General features: G+C 41.0%; 1 protein-coding gene across 4 annotated transcripts; it reads left to right on the forward strand.

Moving 5' to 3' along the window:
* The first annotated feature begins 5049 nt into the window (after positions 1-5049).
* On the forward strand, positions 5050-21839 carry lepr (leptin receptor). Of its 4 annotated transcripts, none has more exons than XM_040184902.2 (20): positions 5050-5363; positions 9961-10013; positions 11040-11243; positions 11842-11956; positions 12234-12415; positions 12963-13108; positions 13832-13970; positions 15010-15170; positions 15303-15402; positions 15678-15777; positions 16197-16411; positions 16498-16652; positions 16944-17097; positions 17319-17401; positions 17487-17700; positions 18445-18651; positions 18746-18829; positions 18933-19026; positions 19493-19568; positions 20300-21839. In XM_040184902.2, exons 1-20 carry the CDS (start codon positions 5320-5322, stop codon positions 21065-21067), a joined length of 3294 nt encoding a protein of 1097 aa, XP_040040836.2. In that variant the 5' UTR covers positions 5050-5319; the 3' UTR covers positions 21068-21839. The 4 variants fall into 4 exon arrangements, with proteins under 4 accessions (XP_040040836.2, XP_040040837.2, XP_077964278.1 ...); XM_040184903.2 differs by having other exon boundaries at positions 11040-11228; XM_078108152.1 differs by lacking the exons at positions 5050-5363; positions 9961-10013 and having other exon boundaries at positions 11089-11228; positions 11842-11936.
* Positions 21840-21893: the final 54 nt, after the last annotated feature.

Consider the following 21893-nt stretch of genomic DNA (forward strand, 5'->3'; position numbering starts at 1 on the left):
GAATTTGACGGCTCAAGTCAGGAGACTGTGACTCAGTGAGGACTCATCCAGAGCTTTCTGAACTCCTCGGTACACTTCAATGACACTTCCCCGCTGGGTGATATGACTGTCGGTGCCAAACTGAAGCTCTCTTCCTCGGCCGGGAGGATGCTGAGAGATATTAAGGAAGAGATTAGGCGGGTATGACGGAGAGAAAATGAGAACTGCCTTTCTGTTATTGCCGCTTGCTTGACTCAAACGGGCCCTTTAGCAAGAACGACAGCATCAACACCATCACAGGCACAGCTGGTTAGCTGGGGAATTGTGGGTGTCACAGAACGTCGTTGACACCCGTCAGCCAGTGGCATTGTATGAATCAAGCGGCAATGGCTCCTGGTACGTTCCCTGCTTTCATCCATTTTCTGCTCTGCCATGTCAGCTGACGTGTTCCCTATTCAGTAGGTTTAGTTGTTTTTGTTCTTAAAACCTCCATTCATTCATTCTTCTCCTCCCCTTATCTCTCCAGGTTTGGGTCAATCCCCTGATACCTTTTTGACCCCCATCCAACAGTCAGTTAGATGGGGGGCAGTTAACAAATCAATAGACTGTAATGAGTATAGTTCACAGTGTAATTGACACATTTGTTCTTTAAATTAATTTGAATTGATAAAGATGTGAATGAAGCGTGACATGAATTTGGTGCTTGCAACACAATTAACACAATTAACACAATTAATTGGCATTAATTTAACATGATCAAATCGTATTTCTACTGGTTTACAGACAGCTTTAACAAATTGACATTATCTGGTTTGTGCTCCTTATCGATCAAATCTTTTGGATATCAATAATATACTCTTGATGCATTTTGGCAGTCAGGAGATCTGCTAATCACGTCCATCAGCCGATGTGTTAATCAACTACATTCCCTCAGGGATCAGCTTGAATGTTTTAGGAGCTTTTTGCCTCTTCAGCTCAGCGTACTCTTGGCTGTATTTGAAAACGTCAATTTGCTTCCTTTTGAGCTTTCAAATGAAAACAATTTCAGTTTCTTTTCTGGATAAACTTAAAATTTTAAACAATTTAAACATACAGCAGACTGACACTAAGTCCCCCCTATGGTATTTTGGAGATCTTAAACTCGGTTGCCAGAGAAACAGAGATCTATCTGAGGATCAAAAGCATCAGGGAGGGAGAATATAATACAATTGCACACAAAATCGCACACCAAAAGTGCTTCATTAAAACTGATTCCTAAGCAGCCAGTCACACACACATACATTGAGGGGATGGCAGCTCTAACACAGCTACCAGAGGACAACCCCTACTTGACCCCTCAGCTGCGTCCGGGATTAGACGGCCCACTCGGTGTAGGATTATAAAACCTGATAACGCACATGCCTGCCATTACACCTCAGCACGTTTCTCTTTTTCAGTCTTTCTCTCTAAATCTTTCCATATTTGAATGGTGCGCCCCACTAAATGTTGACTTGTCCATTAAAGTAGAAAGGACATGACCTATTTGCCACTGGAATAAGTGAGACAATATGTGCATGTGGGTGCAGAAACAAGTCGGATATTGTATCCGAAGGCGAGACTGTGGTTTTATGAGTCATTCCATCGTTCTCTGGAGACATGGTTATTGCAGTGCAGAGGATAAGCTGAGAGTCAATACCGTGTGCACATGACACATGTTTGCAGATGTGTGTTCTGTCAGTGCACGCTTAAAACAGAGACAGGTGGATAAGAATGCTCAACTTACCGCGCTTACCACCACAGGCATTGTACTTCACAAGCATTTGGTGGTGCCAAATGCTTGTTAATCGCATCTGCAAAGTTTGCAGGCCAGTTTTTGTGCCAGTTTGACACAAATAAGATTAAATTAGCTGAAGACAGCTTGATGACTCGTGCAAGACCTCAGGGTTGCACACACTGCTTCTACACACACACACGCGCGGTTCTTGAGAATGGGCTTATTGTGATATAAGTGCATGTATTATTTATGTGTGTTGTTTCCCTGTCTGTTGTACCTGGGGTTGTAACAAATGACTGTCTTTCTTGATGGTTTTTCCAAGACCAAAGCAATGATTGAGTATCATTTTGTCTAATCAACAGATCAAAACTCAAAAATGATCTTTTTGTAATTATTTAAACTAGAGAAATAGTCTTATGTTTGTGATCTTTGCATTATAACGAACGTTTTTGACAAACAACAACGAACGAAGTGTGGAAGGTGTGAGAGAGAAGGCCAACGTCTTCAAACACACAGTCTAAAAGTTAACATGTGGTGATCTGGGCACAAACCGTCTTGCTCATTCCTTTTTCCTCTCCGCTTTTCTGACAGCTCTCTCGGCACTCGGTGTTTGCACTCACTCATGTGCAGCTCTTTCTCTGAATTCAATAAACAACCACTGAACAAAGTAACAACTCATTCACAACCATTTTTTCTTCTTTCTTTTGATTACGGTCCTAAATTGAGTTGAGGAAAAGAAAAACCCAAATCATGCAGTTTTACGCAAATTGAATCAATATTTTCATAACGATACAATTGTTATGCTTAAAGTATGCTTTATTGTTGCAAAAACTAAGGACATCAATTTTGGGAATAGGCGTGATTGAGAACCAACTGTCTCATAATATAATATATATATATTTTTTCACACAAAAAACAATTACACGTTTCCGCAATTTCAATCTTTACAGAATCATCATTGTGCACTTTTATTAATGCTAACCTTAATAAAAGGTGCTGTACAAATACGTGTGAGGAGGCCATCTATTCATGTGACCGACTGTGAGAAAAGCCCACAGGAGAAGCTCAAACTCAGCCTTCAAACCTCCATTTCAAAAACATTTAAACTCCCTAACTTCTAACTAACTATCACTTAGTTTTTCGTATACTCAAAGAAGGACAGACAGCAAGCAAGGTCTGTTTTACTTTGTAGAGATTGGCTGCATTAACCTAAGTTCTTGAGGAACGCAGGTTCATATTGTGTTTTAGCTGGCGTATACATAAATACTTGTCTGACAGCTGTGCTCTGGAAATGACATCACGCTCAAAATATTCAGCAAACACTACTGCTTACATGTCGTAGATGTAAATCTAATGGATGACCAAAAAAAACAGCACTCGGAAGCTCATTCTAGTGTTCAAGAGCGATGAGTCATGAGACCTGAGAAGGGAGAGGTGGCTGTTTGTTCCGCTTTTATGTTTTTCGCTGAACACTGTTTTAGTGTGGCTATAAATTAAAAATATTGTATTCATTAACAGGAAACCATATGTTTTAAACTGAAAGTCACCATCGCAATCATTTCCATGTGTTGATAATTCATTTAATAACTTATTGATCTTTGCACCTCACAAACAGATGATGTCATTCCTGCGCATGGAATGATGATCTCATTTGAAGGAACGCTGTCATCTCATTTTTAATTTGTTCTTTGGGTCAGGCTGCTGCCGTGTGAGGGATGGGTTTCCCCTGCAGATACCCATTTATTTAAACGATTAATTGGTAGAAAATGAAATCTGATGCCGTGATCCTTTTGTTTAGAAACATGTGGAGAGGGCAGTGAATCCCACGGTTATGTATCACTTTAATATTTTTGGTGCGAAGTAATGGCAAAGATCCCCAGAAGCAGGAATGACGGGTATTAATTTTCTTAGAACCCCTAAATGTCTTAAATAATTATCCTTGACAGCATGTGTTTTTGTCCTCACTTTATGAGGATTGGCGATAAGTTTGAATATGACTCGAAATAATCTTGTGCGTGTTATTCCTCTATTTTGGATGTGAGTGAAACGAGAAAACACAAATCCCACTCACTGCAGCATTCAGTGACAGAGCAATACCAGGCTGCTCCTAATATTGAATAAAATCCATCTCCATAGCGATCAGGGGGCTATGAAAGTGGAGTGATACTCGAGGAAAATCCATTTGCAAAAGATTCTTCTTCTCTTTACATGCGCAAACTTAACCACGCATGCAATCAATGACGCATGGGTGACTTCAGACGGTCGCACACACACAAACACACACGCACAAACACACATGTACACACACACACACACAAATCTTTTAAAAAAATGTTGGAATTTCATTTTTGTGCAATAATTCACATCAAACTTGCATGAGCTCTTGCCCCTGTGTTTGCCCCATTTCTCTTTAACCGGTTGACTCCTGACTACTGTTTCATATAGATACAGTACATGTTTGACTGTCGTGATGTGGAACATCTGGGAGGCTGATGTGTGGTTCGCAGAGGTCTGTGGTATCCAGATTAAGACGTTTGTTGGAGAACTTTAGTCAACCATTTAGTATCGTGTTGGTTGTCATGAAGGCAAGTAAATTGTACTTTTCATTTTTGCACAACTGATATGTCTGTTAGGAACATATATTATTTAACAATACACAATGTAAAATCCTGAAAGTATCATTGGGAATTTTTTGATGGTGCCAGTCTGTAAAAATGGCCTTTACTTGTTCCTTCTTACGCCATGAGAATGATATAGACCCCAATAGAAATGAAGGTATTATTGATCGATAAAGGGACGATATTAACCAATTGATTAGCAGCACAATGTGAACTGCTGCATACTCGCGTATTTGTTTAAAACATATGCTGCTTGAGAATCATAGTATAGAGATCCAGAGACCAATTGGGGAATCTGTGGGCATCAACATTTTGGGGAGGGAGGGAGGATGTTCTAGAGGTATGACGAAACATGCGACATTCATTCTGGGATAAGCCTGAACTTGTGATAGATGTGGGAATGGTGGATAAACTTGATCCAAAACTGTAGAGAAAGAAATGTCTGTTTCCACAAGACAGTTCTCCCTATGTGTTGAATAAATGCACAAACAAAATAATACCTAAACATTACTACAAGCAATGAAATAAGTGATAAAAGAAACAAATAGGTAAGCTTTCAAATGGAAGTTTTAAAATGAATAGATGGTCATAGATCCTACGTGTCTTCTCAAGTGTTTGAATTTCCGTTGGTGTTCCTGAACGCATCACAGCGGACAGAACCGGGCGTGTTCTCTTTTACGCTGCGTCGGCAACTACGTCAGAGATCCAGCGGGAGCATGTGTGGGTGTGCGTGTGAGTGTGTGTGTGTGTGTGTGTGTGTGTGTGTGTGTGAGAGAAGAGAGAGAGAGAGAGAGAGAGAGAGAGAGAGAGAGAGAGAGAGAGAGAGAGAGAGAGAGAGAGAGATAGAGAAGGGGGGGGGGGGACTCTGTGGGGAAACCGTCATCATCATCATCGTTGTTTTTAGTCTCGGACTCAAACATGGAAGGTGGCCTTTGATCTTCCTCACCGGAGACTTAAACTCACCTGAAAATGAGAATTGGGACCCTAAAACAGGATAAACTGCCTGGAACAATGTAAGAGGACCCACCGTCAATACTATCTTTCAAATAACCTCACTCTCTCTCTGTTTGTGTTCGTTGTGAACTTTGAGTTCTCTGTTTATTCGGATCATTCACTTCTGTCAAACTCACAGCTCGAATGTTCTGCAACTCCGATGTCGACTGGACGGTTTATTTCTGCCCAATTAGGTTCCACCGAGGCTGCACTTTACCGTTGAGTATTTAATTACACAGATAGGGAGATGAATGTATGAGTGAGATTAATGTGTGAGTTCACGTCAAGCTATTATCATCTAACCTTCCATGTAGAAACGTGTGCTGATTCCATTTTGTTTTCATGGGAAACTTGTCGGGAATAGATCAAAAAACACTGTGTATGGATATTTTCTATTACTAGTTTGTTTTCGATAAACTAGCAACAGTCACGTGGCTGCTTGCTGAGACTGCTGGAATGCTCCCCAGCTGTCACTCAAGCTTCATCCAGCTGGAAGTGAGTCGCTGTGGAGCAGATGAGCGTCCTTTCCCACAGTTACAGTTGGTTTCTCTCTTCATCCGGACAGGAAGCGTCCACGGAAAGCCTGGTTCAGCAACATCCGGTGTTCTTTAGAGCACAGGAAAGGTCACAATGAGTTGTTTTAAAAAAGAAATAACATCGGTTTTTTAAACGAGTCTTTGGCCACAGGCCCAAATGATAATAATATTTGTTGTTAACTTACAAGAGGTCATGAGCCTGGAATCATTCCACTTATGTGCTTTCTTGTTGATTGATCCCAGCTCACTTCTATGGAGCATCCGTTATCTTCCTCTGGCCACTTAAGTGCAAAGCTAGTTCAGTATTCATATATGAATATGAATACATTTTGTCAAAAGTATAGTAATGCACCAGCAACAGCGTGGAACCTTTTTGTGTCTTTTGAGTCATAGTGTCTAATGGCTTTGGCATTTGATGGTCCTCCTCACTGAGCGTGGGTGACATAATGTTAAATAGTAGAACATGAAATGAACATTACACTGTTTACACTGTAACAGATATACAATTAATATCTCAGATTACAACAAACCTGCCCAGGCGGTGGCAGCAAATCAATTCATTTCTGCCGAATTTCTTTCTTTACTTTTTTTGTGAGAATGAACCAGGATTTGTCAGCCATTGAATTTATGGAAAATATACATTCATATCTATGTTTAAATGTGATATACAGTATAATCACACATGTGTGGAATTGATTGACACTTATTTTATTAAAGCATTTTTTAAAATAGATCAAAGGCTGAATGTAATAGATTCATGATGCAACATGTGGGATTTTTTTTCTTCAAAATGCCAGAGGCTTTGTTTCCTCACAGCATGCTGTGCTGGTCTTAGTCAATAGCATATCCATGATTTATTACAATATCCCTCTGGCTTGTGTGCCTTTTTTTGCATTGACACGCACATTTGGCTTCACCACGAGCATTGCAGAGCTTTATAATAAAGCAGAACACTTTTCACATGAATAAATTGTAAAACTGGATCATTTGATCAGTGACGAAGTCTCTTAACGCTCTCATTGGTCAATTTAGCTTATTTTTCCTGTTTTACAGCCTCTAACCTCTACCTACCACTAACCACCTGCCAGTAGTGACCCTCACTGTGTTTCCAAGTACTCAGTCGCTCATCTGCTTCCCAGCTTATATATTCACCCAGTCTCATCTGCCTGTTCCCGCTTCTGTTTGAGCTCACTGATCTGGTGCCAAAAGCAAACTATTTCATCATTTAAACCGCTCTGACTCTCACTTCTGTGTTTGAGCCCGTATTTCTGTGTGCATGGCTGTTACAGTTTTTACCAACTGCTTACACACAAAATATTTTCATGTCACACGATTTTTGAAACCTCTCACTCAAAGTGCAAAACTACACCCCAAATCTTCAAAACCATACGTTATTTCTCAGCCTTTGACTCAGTTTTCAATTGCATAAAACACTTTTTTTCAAAACACACTACACACAATTCTCTACCTGCTGCTTTAGTGGGCTTATAAATAGGTCAAAAGTCAGATTACCTGGTTTGAACAATGGATGCTAACAATGAACAGAGAGGAAGAGGCAGGGGACAACGAGGACAAATACCAAGAGGAGGAAGAGGAGGAAGAAGAGGAGGAGGTGGAGGAGGAGGTGGAAGAAGAGGAGGAGGAAGAAGAGGAGGAAGAGGACGAGGGCAAATAAGAGAAGGAAGGAGAGCCATCTCTGATGAGATTAGGGCAACACTTGTTGATCGTGTAATCAACCACGGTTTGACCATGAGAGAGGCTGGACTGAGAGTCCAGCCCAACTTGAGTCGATTTACAGTGGCGTCCATAATTCGAACCTTCAGAAATGAGAACAGGTATGCAACTATCTATTTTAGCATTATAGTAATGTACCGTAAACTATGTATGACTGCATAGTATTGCATACACATTTGTAACTCTAAGCCATCCATTTACTGCACTGCATTGAATGAATGAGGTTGGTTATCATGCTGTACTACTTTTTTTTGTAAATGGTTTACAGTTCCTATGCTGAACAAATACTGTGTTTGAATTCTGTACAAAGTGGAAAGGCAAAGACATCATGGAGGACGAGGGCGCTTGTTTACAGATGTACAAGAGACTGCAATTACAAATATGGTTTTGGCCAACAATGCAATTAGGATTCGAGAGATAAGAGAGCATGTCGACTGTGGGTGAGGGGCGACTGTGGGTGAGTGGGGAGCACGGTCGTCCTCCAATCAGAGGGTTGTCGGTTCGATCCCAGGCCCGACTAACCTGCATGTCGTTGTGTCCTTGGGCAAGACACTTAATCCAACATTGCTCCTGTAGCTGCGACTACAGTGTGTGAATGGTAGTTACTGATGGCAGGTGTCACTGTGTATGGTTCTCCTGTCATCAGTGTATGAATGGGTGTGAATGAGTGAATGATGTCATGTAGTGTTAAAGCGCTTTGAGTGGTCAGAAGACTAGAAAAGCGCTGTACAGGCCATTTACCATTTACCATTTACCATGTCTTGAATAATGACACCAATATCAATGCTGTAAGCCTGTCGACCATACAACGCATCCTGCAACGGCACCAAGTGATGAAACAACTTTATAAGGTGCCATTTGAGAGAAACTCAAGTCAGACCCAGTCAAGAATCTGTGACATGACTTTGTAGAGGTATGTATGCAACACTACTTCCAGTACTTCAGACATACCCTATTTACCCATCTGTATATAAGTTTGCCTGTTACAGAGAGTATTGGAGATGAATGCCCATGTCATTCGCCACATATTTATTTATGCGGATGAGGGTTGGCTTCAACCTCACCAAAACCAGGCGCCGGGGATGAAATGCAATAGGACAGAGGACAATTACCAATGTCCCTGGACAGCGTGGGGGTAATAACCGTGTGTGCTGCCATCACTCAAAATGGGGTCCTCCATCACAATGTCCAAGGTTGGATACGCCATGCTAGGAGATACTTCCCTCGATGTTTGGCAAGAGAAAACGTATCTTGTGATGTGGACTAAGTATTGTGGCCAGACCCTGCTCGGAGAAGAGATGAAGCTTAGCACTGGGGACTGCACCCCTCTCCCCCCCTGCCAATTCCTCGACCGGGACCCCACATACAATTTACTGTATTCTACTGTAAAGAATATACTTTTGGTTTACATGTTTATAGTTTTATTGTATGCTAATGTATACAACAGTAATGTTTGGCCTAATAAATATTTTCTGTTTCTACATTGCATTGGCGTTTCTGGTGTACTTGTTACCCCTCTCAGCACATCACTTTCACTGTAGAACATTGTATTGAAATGTAGATATAAGCCTATGAAAGACCAAAGAGCTTTAGATTTAGAACAGCAGTGCTTACATGGTATATGCAAAAATGTATTATCATGAAAGAAGTGTTTGCCATTTGATGCAAATGCTTCATTCTGACATGTGTTTATGGCATTTTGAATTCAGTGTTGCATTTTGAAGGAGGTGTGTGTGCAGTTTGGAGAATTGTGTGTAGAGTTTTGAAGTGTACTTAATGTTCAGTTTTGTGTGTAAGCAGTTGGTAAAAACTGTATTATAGTTATCAGCCAGAGGAACGGGAGGTGTCTGATAGGGTAAATACACATACACACATATGAGGTAGAAATAGACCGATGAGCCAATCATCTCTGGATAAGTCGGTCCACCAGTTCTTCAGCTGTTCTTGGCACTGGTTTGTCCACTGTTGCAAACACACGTCTCCCACTGACCTCCCATGATACTGGTTATTATTATTGGTTGCAAAGCATGAACTTTAAGTATTTTATGTCATAGCTATTTGAGCTGCAAATTTGAATATCTGTTTTTATACAACTTAATTGTTAAAAACTTCTGAACACTGAAACCGTAGTACCTCATTTACACTTGATTTATGCAGAAAACCACAAATCTACTGTCCTTGATACCTATTTTGTGCAATTTATGTCCTCGTTTGTCATTTTTTCTCCCTCATCATACATATTGCTATGTTTTTTTCTTTTTCCTTTTTTATTACAGCTGCAAAATGAGTGTTTTTCTTTCTCTCTGTGCATCCTTCCATTACTTACGCCCCCTCTGTCTCTCTCCAGGGTTCAGTCTGTGGTGTTGACAGTCGTGATGCATATCCTCCTGCTATCCAATGGTGAGTTAAACCCTAACACAACAGTTGTGACGCTCAGATTGTGCAACTATCTTCCCTTCTTAAAAAATATCCATGTAGCTGATTCATGTTTGGATGAAACAAAATAAACATACCATGTAAAGGTAAAACATTGTTATTTGAAGGAACTTATTGGTGGGATATAATGCAGAATAATAAGGATATTACGTTTTTCATGCAACTCCCTGAGGTTTTTCCCAGGAAGGATTAATCTGTTTCCATCATTTAAATCTGATGCAGTGGTGATGATTTTAAACTAATTTCAGCTTGGAGCAAACCTTTCTGTTAAAATAATACTCAAGTAACACAACTGAGGATGTGTAAGTCTATATGATCTCAGGACGCAGCAGCCTCATACTGGTGTTGACACTTCATCGTATCTCTTGTGTGCGTCTCATGTGCTGTCAGAAGGAAAACAGTCTTTGACTCTACAATATGTTATTCTCTACGAGTTATATTTCTATATTAAGTTTCACTTGAGCTAATTCCTCATCTCATCTGGTGTTGTAGAATAATAGTGTTTTCTCATGATCTGTCTCTGACACAAACACAGACTGTCATTAAAACTGTTCTAGCTGACAAAAATATATGCTGAATGTGTCAGAAAGAGGCAGATTAAGGCCTTTATTTTACAATATTATGTTGGTAAATATATAGTGCAGTAATGTCTGCATGAGTAGAGATTTAAGTTGCTTTCCCTTTGGATGTGTTGTAATCAGAGCTTTTTCTGCTTGATTTAAAGGAAATACAATGCCTTGTAAAATTGTAAATCCTAAATGATATTATAATCTAAAGGCAGTTATATTTGTAAACATAATCAAGTCAGACTGGAACTTTCATGACTTTGTACATAGATACTATGCAGCAGCCAGTTTTTAAAATATCTTTATTAATAAAAGAATGTGCAATTTAACTTGTCTAATGGAGAAAATGGAAAGCAAACTTAAAAGCATGACATCTATTTAGTGTCTGTGCATGTCCCGCGCTTTCTTGCCTCTCTGTGAGCAGGTGCTCGGTGTTTGGAGCCTGAGGAGGGCGCCTCTCTCCCCTCCGGCGCCCTGCAGCTCCCGTGGCAGGATGAGCTGTGCTGTGACTCACCTTCAGCCCACCTGCCTGCAGACGGCGACATCACACACGCACCGCACTCACGCCTTTCCCTCTGCAGCTTCCGGGGCTCGACAAATGGATCGAATACTCGTGAGTCTATTGGCGGTGAGCGTTTTTTAGATACTGGCACGTCACTTGTCACGGAGAGAGAGGCATGTCACGATCACCCTAACAGGTTCATTACACCTTAATGGCTTTTCAGCTGCTGTCCCACCCCCCCCCCATTAAGAAGAGCAACCGCTCCAGGTTGTAAAATCACAAGACTCCAGGCTCGCAATTATTCTCATTTACCGTCAGAGAGAGTAGGAAGGCTGTTTATTTTTATATGTTTGTCTTTCTCTGTCTCTTTGTACCAAAAAGCTTCCAAGACATGCAAACATGTTCTGACATGAATACTGAACAATGAGCACAGATAAACCTCTTTCTCTGAGATTAATTTGACCGAGGGAAAGGATTGTCACACAAGTGAGAATTTCTTTTCAGAATGATTTCACTAATCTTATTGTGATTAGATTATTTCTAAAAGGCGTTTTTTCTCTTCCTTACTAAGTTCCCGCGAGCAGTTTTAATATTTCACTCTCTCCATAGTACAAAGCGAGGACGTTTTCGTCGAAGTCTTAATTTAAAGGTCAAAGTTCAATTATGTGAGCTAACCAGATGTCGCAGATCATGCTATTAATATGACATTCTGATCTTTTGTCAGGCACCTGTTTGGACGTATTGTGCAAGATTGATGAAAACTGGGAAAATGTAACATGTCTCTTACAACCATTAACGGTGGATGCTGGTCCTCTGGCTGTAAGTCTGCAGTGGCTGGTGTGAGTATTAAGTGACATATTTTATTATTGTTTGTGTTTATGTGCTTTAGCCTTTTGTCAAGTATGCAACACACTTCATCAGCAGTGCTGTAATGGAATTATACTGCAAAGTATGTTACTGTAAACGACTTGATAAAAGCTATGATAATGAATATATTGTAGCAGTATTTGGGGCCTTCATAAATATTTAGTTTTAATCTAATATTTTGAATTCAGATGTGATACTTTGTACTGAAATAAAAGCCTGATTTAAGTGTGTTTCATACCTGTTGTTCAGTTCACAGAAAGAGGACTCAGATGTAAACAATGGGAATACTGCTCCCATTGTCTGTAAAGCGAGTTCATCCTTCATGTGTTCACTCGCTCTTGAGGCTGCGACCAACCTTGTCGCTGTGATGAGCATCAGCATCTCCTACGCCAACGCTCCTCCTGTTCTCCTCAGGATCCCTGACAGGCCTGGTATGAAAAGCATTTCATAGTTTTTTCAGAAGAAAGTAGAACTTGTTGTCAAATGTTGTGTTCAAACACGAAAATATTACACTCATAGAAATTATAAGACCAAGACAAGTGACACATTTCCACATTTGACAACCTGAAAATGTTCAAATGTTTGGAATACTGCAACAGACCTAAATGATGAATCTTTCAAAATAGTCAATTCCGTTGGCCGACATTGGCCTTTACTTTTATTTTAAATACTTGCAAATTCTTTTTTTTTCTAAAGTCTTGCTAATTAGCTATAGGGAGTTCTTTTTTGCGCTGTAACCATGGAAACAAACAGTCAGTGAACACAGATTAAGACATTTTCCGTTGAATGACACCTGATGGCATAACGTAATTTGTTATCTTGAACATTAACATAAATTAGCCCACAGAAATAAAGGAAGCCAGTTTTCTCTTCAGCAACATATTTTACATTGTAAATTGATGTTAAACCAGTATGAAAGTGGTTGTAGGATTAAGGGTATTTTTCTGTGACTCTGAGCATCTTTTTTTTTTTCTACAGTGAAACCGAGTCCACCGTTCAACCTGTCACATATTCAGACCATTGAAGCTGAGCTCATTGTACACTGGGAAGACCCTTCAGACTCCATCGGTCCGCTGAGATACGAAGTCCGACACTCTTCCAACACCATTCATCCAGAATGGGAGGTAACACGAAGCGTTGATATGATGAGTCATGTGATCTCAACACATTGGTACCGTTTCATGATAAGGAACCTTTTATATATGATTTGTAAACTTAAATTCATTTCTTTATTGTTTCTTTTGTATTAGTTATAAACTATTAATAATAACTTTTGTCAATAGGTTGTAAATGTTCATTTTCAACAGGTATGCAATGTAAATTATAACTTGCTGATAATAAATACATTAAAACTCATTTCAGTGATCAAACAATCTAATTACCTTTGTTTGTACAACCGGTGCAGTTTGTTCCTAAATTACTCATAATTAATCTATAAAAGATCCATAGCCATCAGTTACAATTCATAAACCTCGGTACAAAACATGCTTCAAACCGATAAGTGAAAATGTGCTGTCAGGTGTCAGAGAACTTACGTACACTTACACAAGTACATTGGCAGTGATGATGTAATGGAGACACTTAGTTAGTCTCAACCTAGAGTGAGTCACACACTTATTGTATTTGCTTTTCACTGCAGTTTCCACAGACGAGACGTGTTGCTTGCTGAGTGCTGCCTGCTCTCAGTCACTAGCTGTATTAATGCATCCTACAGTGTACTTAGCGTTCAGCAGTGGATCAGAAACACTGTATTTATTCAGGGTTTCTGCAGGCCTCTCCAGGTGGATAAAGGAAATACGCTATCTCTTAATCATGCTTCTTGCATGTTCCCTCTCTGCTGTTTCCAGGTGGTGTCTGCTGCAGAGCCCAGGTTGCCTCTGGAGCTGAAACCCGGGCTGACCTACACCATCCAGGTTCGCTGCTCCTCTCTGGACGAACCTCCACTATGGAGCGACTGGAGTAAACCTCACAACATCAAGCTGGACAGTAAGAACCGTTCCCTTTCAAATCGCACTGAGTAATGCAAAAGAGCCTTTTGACTGACGCCGACTGAAATGCTTATTCAGCTTCCTCTTTCCTCGTCATTTAAATGTGCCAGTTTCCACTGGAGAAAAACATCATGTCCTTTATTTAAATAAGCATAAACTAAGTGACACAACAGTTCTGTGCTGGTGGCTCAATAGATGGGGATATCATTTACCTAATAAATAGTTAAAAGTATTCAAAAGCTGCTTCTTTGGTAGTCGACGATGACAAACACAACGTGAAAACAATACTGGTGATTAAAGACTCACTAGAGATGTTTTGAAAATGAATAGTTGGTGTGAATACCGAGATAATACCGAGATAATCCTTTTAAGAAGAGACTGTAAGAGATATTTTTGCTGGTTGTTAGTGTCTTTTTTGTGAATTTGTGAATTTTTGTGAATTTGAACACATGTGTACGTATTGCTCTCCTATCACATGATTGAACTGCGTGTTTAAAGTTTGTGAGACTCAACAACTTTGAGTCATTGCACCTTGTGAATGAAACAACAAGGAAAACAGCAAAAATAAAAATGTTTTTTATTTTTTATTTAACAAAGGCACAAGACACATTCTTTTAATTAATTTTTGAAAGTTTTCTTTTGGTAAGCACCTCAGCTATTTTGCGGATGAGTCACTTTTCTTTTGAATCCACGCAAATGTTTTTGTTGGCTGCAACTGAAGGACTTTGAAATCCTTTTGTAAAAAAGTCTTAATTTAAACTGTGGTTGAATGGAATTGAGTCACGTAATTTGTTCAGCTGATGGTATTTGTTCTATTCTTTTGCTGCTTTTGACATGTTCGATATACAATTTATAGAAAACTTTGAGATCTCTTAGCAAATGACAAAAGGAGACATTTCATTAGGGAGCTTTTTGTAATCAAATGAATATTAATTAAATATACCATGTTCGCGTGTGTGTGTGCGTGTGTGTGTGTGTGTGTGTGTGTGTGTGTGTGTGTGTGTGTGTGTGTGTGTGTGTGTGTGTGTGCATGGCAGAGTTGAGCTACATCCCTGAGAAAGTAGTGACGCGACCAGGGGAGAACGTAACAGTGTATTGCATATTCAACGACCACAGCACCAACGCCAGCATGGCCCACTGGGAGCTGAACTGGAAACAGTTACTTCATAGGAGTCTGTACCACCCAGTCAACCAGTGGGTAAGAGGATATACAAACTCCACCTCCAGGGGCGTTTCTGTAATTCTGGTGACATTTTCAAAGAATTTTTAAGGACTTTCTTGTGTTTTTTTAGAAAAGTACGATCAATGTAAATTATATTTCCCAAAACAGGTCAGCCAGATCACAATACGTTCTTCGGAGACTCGGATGTACGACATTCTGAGATGCACTCAGTGGCCGATACATCCGTACAGCCAGATCTACGTAGAAGGTGAGCTTTGATGCACCAGACAGGTCAGATATTACAGAAAGAAATCAGACATTTATTAAGACATGGATGGGCTCATTCTGCAGTGAAAGTTAAACGTCAACATTTCTCCTCTGATGTTTAAAAGTTTCCCGAAGCCCCTTTTTTACTCTGTTCCTCTCCACGGTGGACAGACAAAAAATAGAGCAGCAGTATAATGTGAACCAAAACCATGCCAGAGAAAAGTGGCCATTGTGGGGAAGATTTCTTTTTGACCTAAACACGAGTGCGTCTTTCAGGAGCCCCCATTGATATCAACTGTTCAACCAACGGTGATATTGATGCGATGGACTGCAGCTGGAATATCACACAGTGGACTATATCCCAAATCGGATACAGGTAAACCAGCAATGTACGTTTGACAGTAACCGTCTCATTATTAGTGTTCTCTATTTGGATGTTTGTCAGTCTCTTAATGAAATCCTATGAGAGCCTGGATGTATTAAGGGAACACATCCTGGAAAAAGTTGTATGAAAGAAATGTCAACAAAAAAATATATTTTAGGTTGAAGAATGTCATGGAAAAAAGTAAGTACAAATTCTAAAAAAGTAAAAAAGTTGCCTCATATTGGTGACTAAAGCTTTAAAAGTACAAACCGACTTAATGTTAAAAAATACATGAATAACATCCAAGTTGTCATTAAGGGACATTAACCTTTCGCATCCCAGAAAGGGTTAGCTGAAGGGTTAGCTAAAGGGAAGAGACCCGCAGCAATGACGTAACAATATTCACGGCCTTCATTCGTTGGTCTCGTCAGGTGGGCCGACCTGCCGTGCGACATCATGGAGGAGAGGGAAACAGCGGGTGAGAAATTGGGGCAGAAGGGGCCGGCTTGCCTGCGAGTTCGACCCAAGGTGAAAACGTGCACCATTCAGCCTCTGAGGATGAGCTGCTACAAGCTGTGGGTGGAGATGTCGTCCGAGCTGGGCCCCATCAAGACTAAACCCATCTACCTGTCGCCCATAGACCATGGTGAGCCAGGTGGATTCAGAGACTCCATTACTGTATCTATGAGACAAACTCACACTTTCCCTCCATGCTGTTTCCCCCCCCTGCAGTAAAACCCCACGCGCCCACTAACGTGAGGGCAGTGACCCAAAGCAACGGGGTCCTGAGGGTCACGTGGGAGCCTCCGTCTCTGCCAGCAGAGGGACTCCAGTGTCAGCTTCGGCACTACTCGCCCTCTGCTGTCAAAGCCCAGCCGGAGTGGAAGGTGGGCTGGTGTATTGCATTGGTTACCAATCACAGGCCATCAAAGATTTGGCCAATCTCAATAAATTACCAGATGTATTGACATGGACTCAACGGGTCAGTCGGATATGAGCCGATACGCGCTTGCATGAGAGCATATTGCCCTCGTTTTAATTGGACACATTCTGAAATCAAAACGATAAGATTTGATGAAACGAATAGATGGATAAAACAAACCCTTACTCAACAGGTAAAATATTCCACATTTCCTTCACACCAAAAACAAGCTCTAAATAAGATGTCATGCTTGCAGACCCAGAGGCCAGTACAGGTTCCAAGGATGGAGCTCGCCGCGTCGGACATGTGCCGGTTGTATGTGGTACAAGCGCGCTGCATGCACTTCAACGGCAAAGGCTACTGGAGCGAATGGAGCGATCCGGTCTACTCCACACCGCAGAACAGCAGAGGTAAAGTACCGCGTCATTACTTCTCACCTCGAGAATACAAATTACAACTCACCTCCAAAGATCCAACTTGCAGCTGCCTAATGTTTCCTTCTACATCACTTCCGATGGTCTGATTTTTAGAAAGAAAGCCGTACACTACGCATCGTACCAACGTCTCCTCCACCATTAAAACCTGTTGGTGTAAGAGCTAATGTGATGCCATTTTTTGGTCTCCCTGTCAGCTCCGAAGCGCGGCCCAGATTTCTGGAGAGTCCTTCAACATGATCCACACAGCAACCAGACTATTGTTACTCTGCTATTTGAGGTACCCAAACTGAAAATACATAGAGATTGTCGGGCTTGTAATGGACACATAACTAACGATAATAAAATTGTTTGCATTCGCGCAGCACCTCCACACAGCAGGGCGCTCTTTTTGCATAGATGGATTTATAGTCCAGTTCCAGGCTTCGAGTGGCTCTGTGATCAGGGAGAAGATCGACGCGGCGTCGTCCTACAGCTTCCAGTGGGACCAGGAGCTCCAGATTGTGACTGTGGAGGCGTACAACCATCTGGGGAGCTCCACCAGCAACATCAACATGACGCTGGAGACACAACCAAAACGTGAGTGAGACGGGATTCTCAGCGAGCGCAAGGAACCAAGGTAGCAAAATCAGTTCAAGGAGGAAACTAGAAAGACAAAGTGTTGAAAATTGGCATTGATAATGGTCAGTTTATTTTTCACTTTACTGTATATTTTTGGAAACTAATTAACTTATTACATCAGCATGGATTGTTCATGAAAATAAAAATGAGCTGCAACTCTGTATTACACCAGGAGCAGATTCAAACAGCGAAGAGAAAGGTTCTGTAACATTTTATAGTCCAGTAAAGTCTGGAAAAAGTATTGGATTCTGATAAAAACCAATGCTAGTGAAGGATAAGACAGATTCCTGCTGCACGCTTTGCCTACGGACACATTTACCAGAAAGAATAACAAGGTGGTTTCACGTCATGTTTTCTTTGCTTTTTATCTCCTTTCAGAAATACATGTATTTTTGTGTTTATGGTCTGAGAAAATGTATATGTATGTTTATATGAAAAAAAAAGCATCCAACTCAAAATATCTGTATAAATGTTTTTTTTATCAACAAACGGTCACTTGACTACGTTTAAGAGGTCGCTCGTAGTGACAACCACTGTGTCTTTTCTCCACAACAATTAGCGAAACATCAAAAGGAATATGGTTGTTTTGGCATATTTCATCCCTACTGTTGAGTGGAGTCATTTTTGTAACAGAGCTTGAACCAGAAGAGAAGACGTCCCCTGTAAGACTGGTGTTCACTCCTTTTGTTCTCCCCCGTGCAGGCCGCGCTGTGCGTTCCTTCACCGTGTCACTCATCAACAGCACCTGTGTGTCTCTGTCCTGGAGTCTGTTGGACAACAGCTCTGTCCCTCTGTTCATGGTGGTCCAGTGGTCTCCACAGAGGCAAGAGGACTCGGATCATCACAAGGACCGTAGTGACAAGACATGGGTCAGACTCCCCTACACAGACTCCCCCATCCATCTGAGAGGTCATTTATTCATTGTAGAGTGTATCTCTTAACAGTGTGTTCCACTTTAAAAAAGTGAGTAAACTCTCTTAAATGATTTTAATTATCACTTCAGGGGATTTCTTAGGCTGTGAGCAGTGCGGCTTCTACTTGTACCCAGTGTTTGCTGATCGAGAGGGGGTGCCAATGTTCGCCTTGGGTATGCACCAGTTTTTGGGCTATTGTAGCTCCATCCTTGGATGATCCCAGCACTTTTGTTAAGTTAATAGTTTATTAGGTCTGATTATTTCTTTGTGTTTCAGCCACCAGACGAGACCCTGCAGCTTACATTATGTTGATGATGATCTCTTTCCTCTCCCTGGTCCTGGTTGTCACCCTGATTGTCTCCCAAAAACAGTAAGAAGCTCCTGTTTCTTTCTGAAAAAATGATCTGCTTGCACACATCCACAGGGATTAACTTAAACATTCATGGTCAGTAGCAGATCTTACCGTACACAAGAAATTCAACATGTAAAAGTTGTGATTTTAAATCCATTTGGGGGGTTCTATTGCAGAAATGACAATCAGATCTTACAAAACACCCCGTGCCCGCAGAATGTGATGAATCTTCATGGTCGATCTTGTACGTGGGATTAATTATACACCATCACTGTAGGTCAAATTAGTCATTTACCGAGCTGTAAGAAGTGATAAATGCTAATGAATAAAAGTCTTTGGGGTGCAGTCTAATTACGGGACTAATCATTAAAACCTGAAGGGGTGTGACATTTAGCAGGTGACAAAGGTGTAATCACACTTGATGTTAGCTGGCGGTAGATGAGGGGAGAGATGGAACCTAAATATCTGCTGCGTTTCTTTTCAGAATGAAAAAGCTTGTGTGGAAGGACGTGCCCAACCCAGAGAAATGCTCCTGGGCCAAAGGACTGGACTTAAAAAAGGTAAATTAAATTAAATTAAACTGCTGTAATTTGTGTGTTAAAAATTGTTTACATGCATTCAGAAACTTTTTTTAAACAGACACCTTTGAATGTGTCTTAGATATGATACACTGATACACAGTACGTTAGCTTAGCATTACCACTGGAAAACAATTAGCTTAGCTCCCTCGGTGTGGCAGTGAGACATTACATTATTACATTACATGTCATGAGACTCAAGGAAGTTGTTTTCATCGCCAGGAAATAGTCTGGCAAACATCACCCAGTAGAACGAGGACTTATTTTTACGAAACAAAAAGATAACTTGAATAAGGTATTAGTTTTACGTTTGGGGTGAACTTGTTACATCTTTGCTAGAGGCAGATTTACTGTGTCCGGTCTTTGAGCTAAGCTAATCCACCAGTTGCCTGGCTACAGGAGTCAATCTTGGCAAGAAACCCGTTAAGTACATTTCATAATGTTGAACTGATCCTTCTACTCAATATGTTTGGCCTTCTGCACAAAGCACTTGTTTTAACAGTAAGCCAAGACAAACTTTTTAAACCAAGCCGGTTTTACTTTTCTTTATCTTTATCACTTTCATGAATACTTACAAACAAATGTATCCATGTTCATGAATGCACATTTACCCTTTTATTTTGCTGTAGGAATGCTTGACATAATGTTATACATCTTTCAGTTATGTTGTTTCACCCCAAAATAAATCCTGTTTTTTTTGCTCATCTTTCCAGGCTGACACCTTTGACCAGTTTTTCCTCCTTCCAGAAGGTCGGCCTCTTACATGGCACCTGGACCTGCCGTCTGAGAATATTTCCAATTGTAACGTCGAGGGCAACCAAAGCCAGGCAATGGAGAGTGGGGGGCTCCTAGTTGGAGCTCCTTCTTATCTAAATGTTTTAGTCAGTTCAAGTCAACCAGTGGACCAGTCACAGCTACAACATCCACCAGCAGACCTGCCTCCAGACCTCAACGACAGCGCTGCTCAGTCCGCAGTCACATACGCCACTGTGCTTATCTGTGACCTGAAGCGCGAGCAACCGCCCCTTCATCTCCACGACAAAGATTGGAGCGGCGGGGGCAATTTCTCTTCCAACTCTAACATTTCTGGATTTTTCCCCGGCGGTCTGTGGGAGCTGGACTGCCGGCCAGCTGGAGAAACGAACGCGCCACGACGTTCCTGCTCCGACAACTCTATGGAGGAGCCTTCCAAGACGTCGGAGCAAGAAGATGAAGAAGAGAAGGCGAGAGAAGAGAAAGACCTCTGCTGTCCGACTGACTATCCAGCAGCGGATGACGGAAGCCGTGAAGAAAAGACCAATATTAAGCTGCTCAAAAATGTAGATTTCAATAGAGAGGAGGAGTCTGAGGAGTCACACGCTCTGCTCGGCCCCGAGGACTCGAGCGAGCCGCTGTCAGCGTCGACACAAAGCGTTCCTCTGCTTTACCTGCCTCAGTTAAGAAGTGCTCCGTGTACGATGCACCTCACAGCTCGACCGTGAATCTGCGACTCTCACGCAGATCGCATTTAAATGCAAATGTGTATCTTTAGTGGGTTTGCACACGTTCCTTCAGAGCTGAAAAATGTGAAAACACTTGATCAACATTTGATATTCATGAATGCTGCTATTATGTTCTGTGGGTGAAGACCTCATAATCCTCATCTGTTGATGTTTCTTTCTTTAAAAGACAGATTTTACTGTGCCACACTGCTCCTCTGCACCAGCGGAGTAATCTAAACTTTTCAATGGAGCTTAGGAGAGCAATGTACAGTCCTTACAGACAGGAACTACGAGCAAGCTGTGTATTAGTGAGGAAGTGAGGAATAGAGGTGGGCACTAGAAACCTTTGTGGTTATAAACAAAGGTTTAAAGGGAAGAAATACACTGTTAGTACGGTCATAATCTGCAGTTTGGATTGATTGTGCTGAAATGTATTTGAAATGTATAGTTTGTAAGGGTATGTGATATTATCTTTTTCTGTGTTTGGCCATTAATATATAAATTCACTGTCTGGTGTGTACAAAAAAGATAAAAAAATATCTGTGGAACGAGAGGATTGAAGTGGTTAAATATTGCTTGTATATTGAGGTATTCCGTCTATTTTTCCGAGTTAAAATTAAGTGTTTATTGTGTATGGTAATTGTTTCAGTTTCATGTGCAAAAGTGAAAACTTCAGACACTGTTGGAGGAGCAAGGGTATTCAGAGTTGATTAAAGCCTTGATTGGCTACACACAGTAGAGTTTAACAATAAATACTGCAAGTTTCAACCTGGTCAGCCCTTTTTGTGGTTTCATTTAGGCTTGTGCCAAATTTGGGTAATTGCTG

This window comes from Gasterosteus aculeatus, chromosome 8 (genome assembly GCF_964276395.1).
Source record: "Gasterosteus aculeatus chromosome 8, fGasAcu3.hap1.1, whole genome shotgun sequence".
Lineage (NCBI taxonomy): Eukaryota > Metazoa > Chordata > Actinopteri > Perciformes > Gasterosteidae > Gasterosteus > Gasterosteus aculeatus.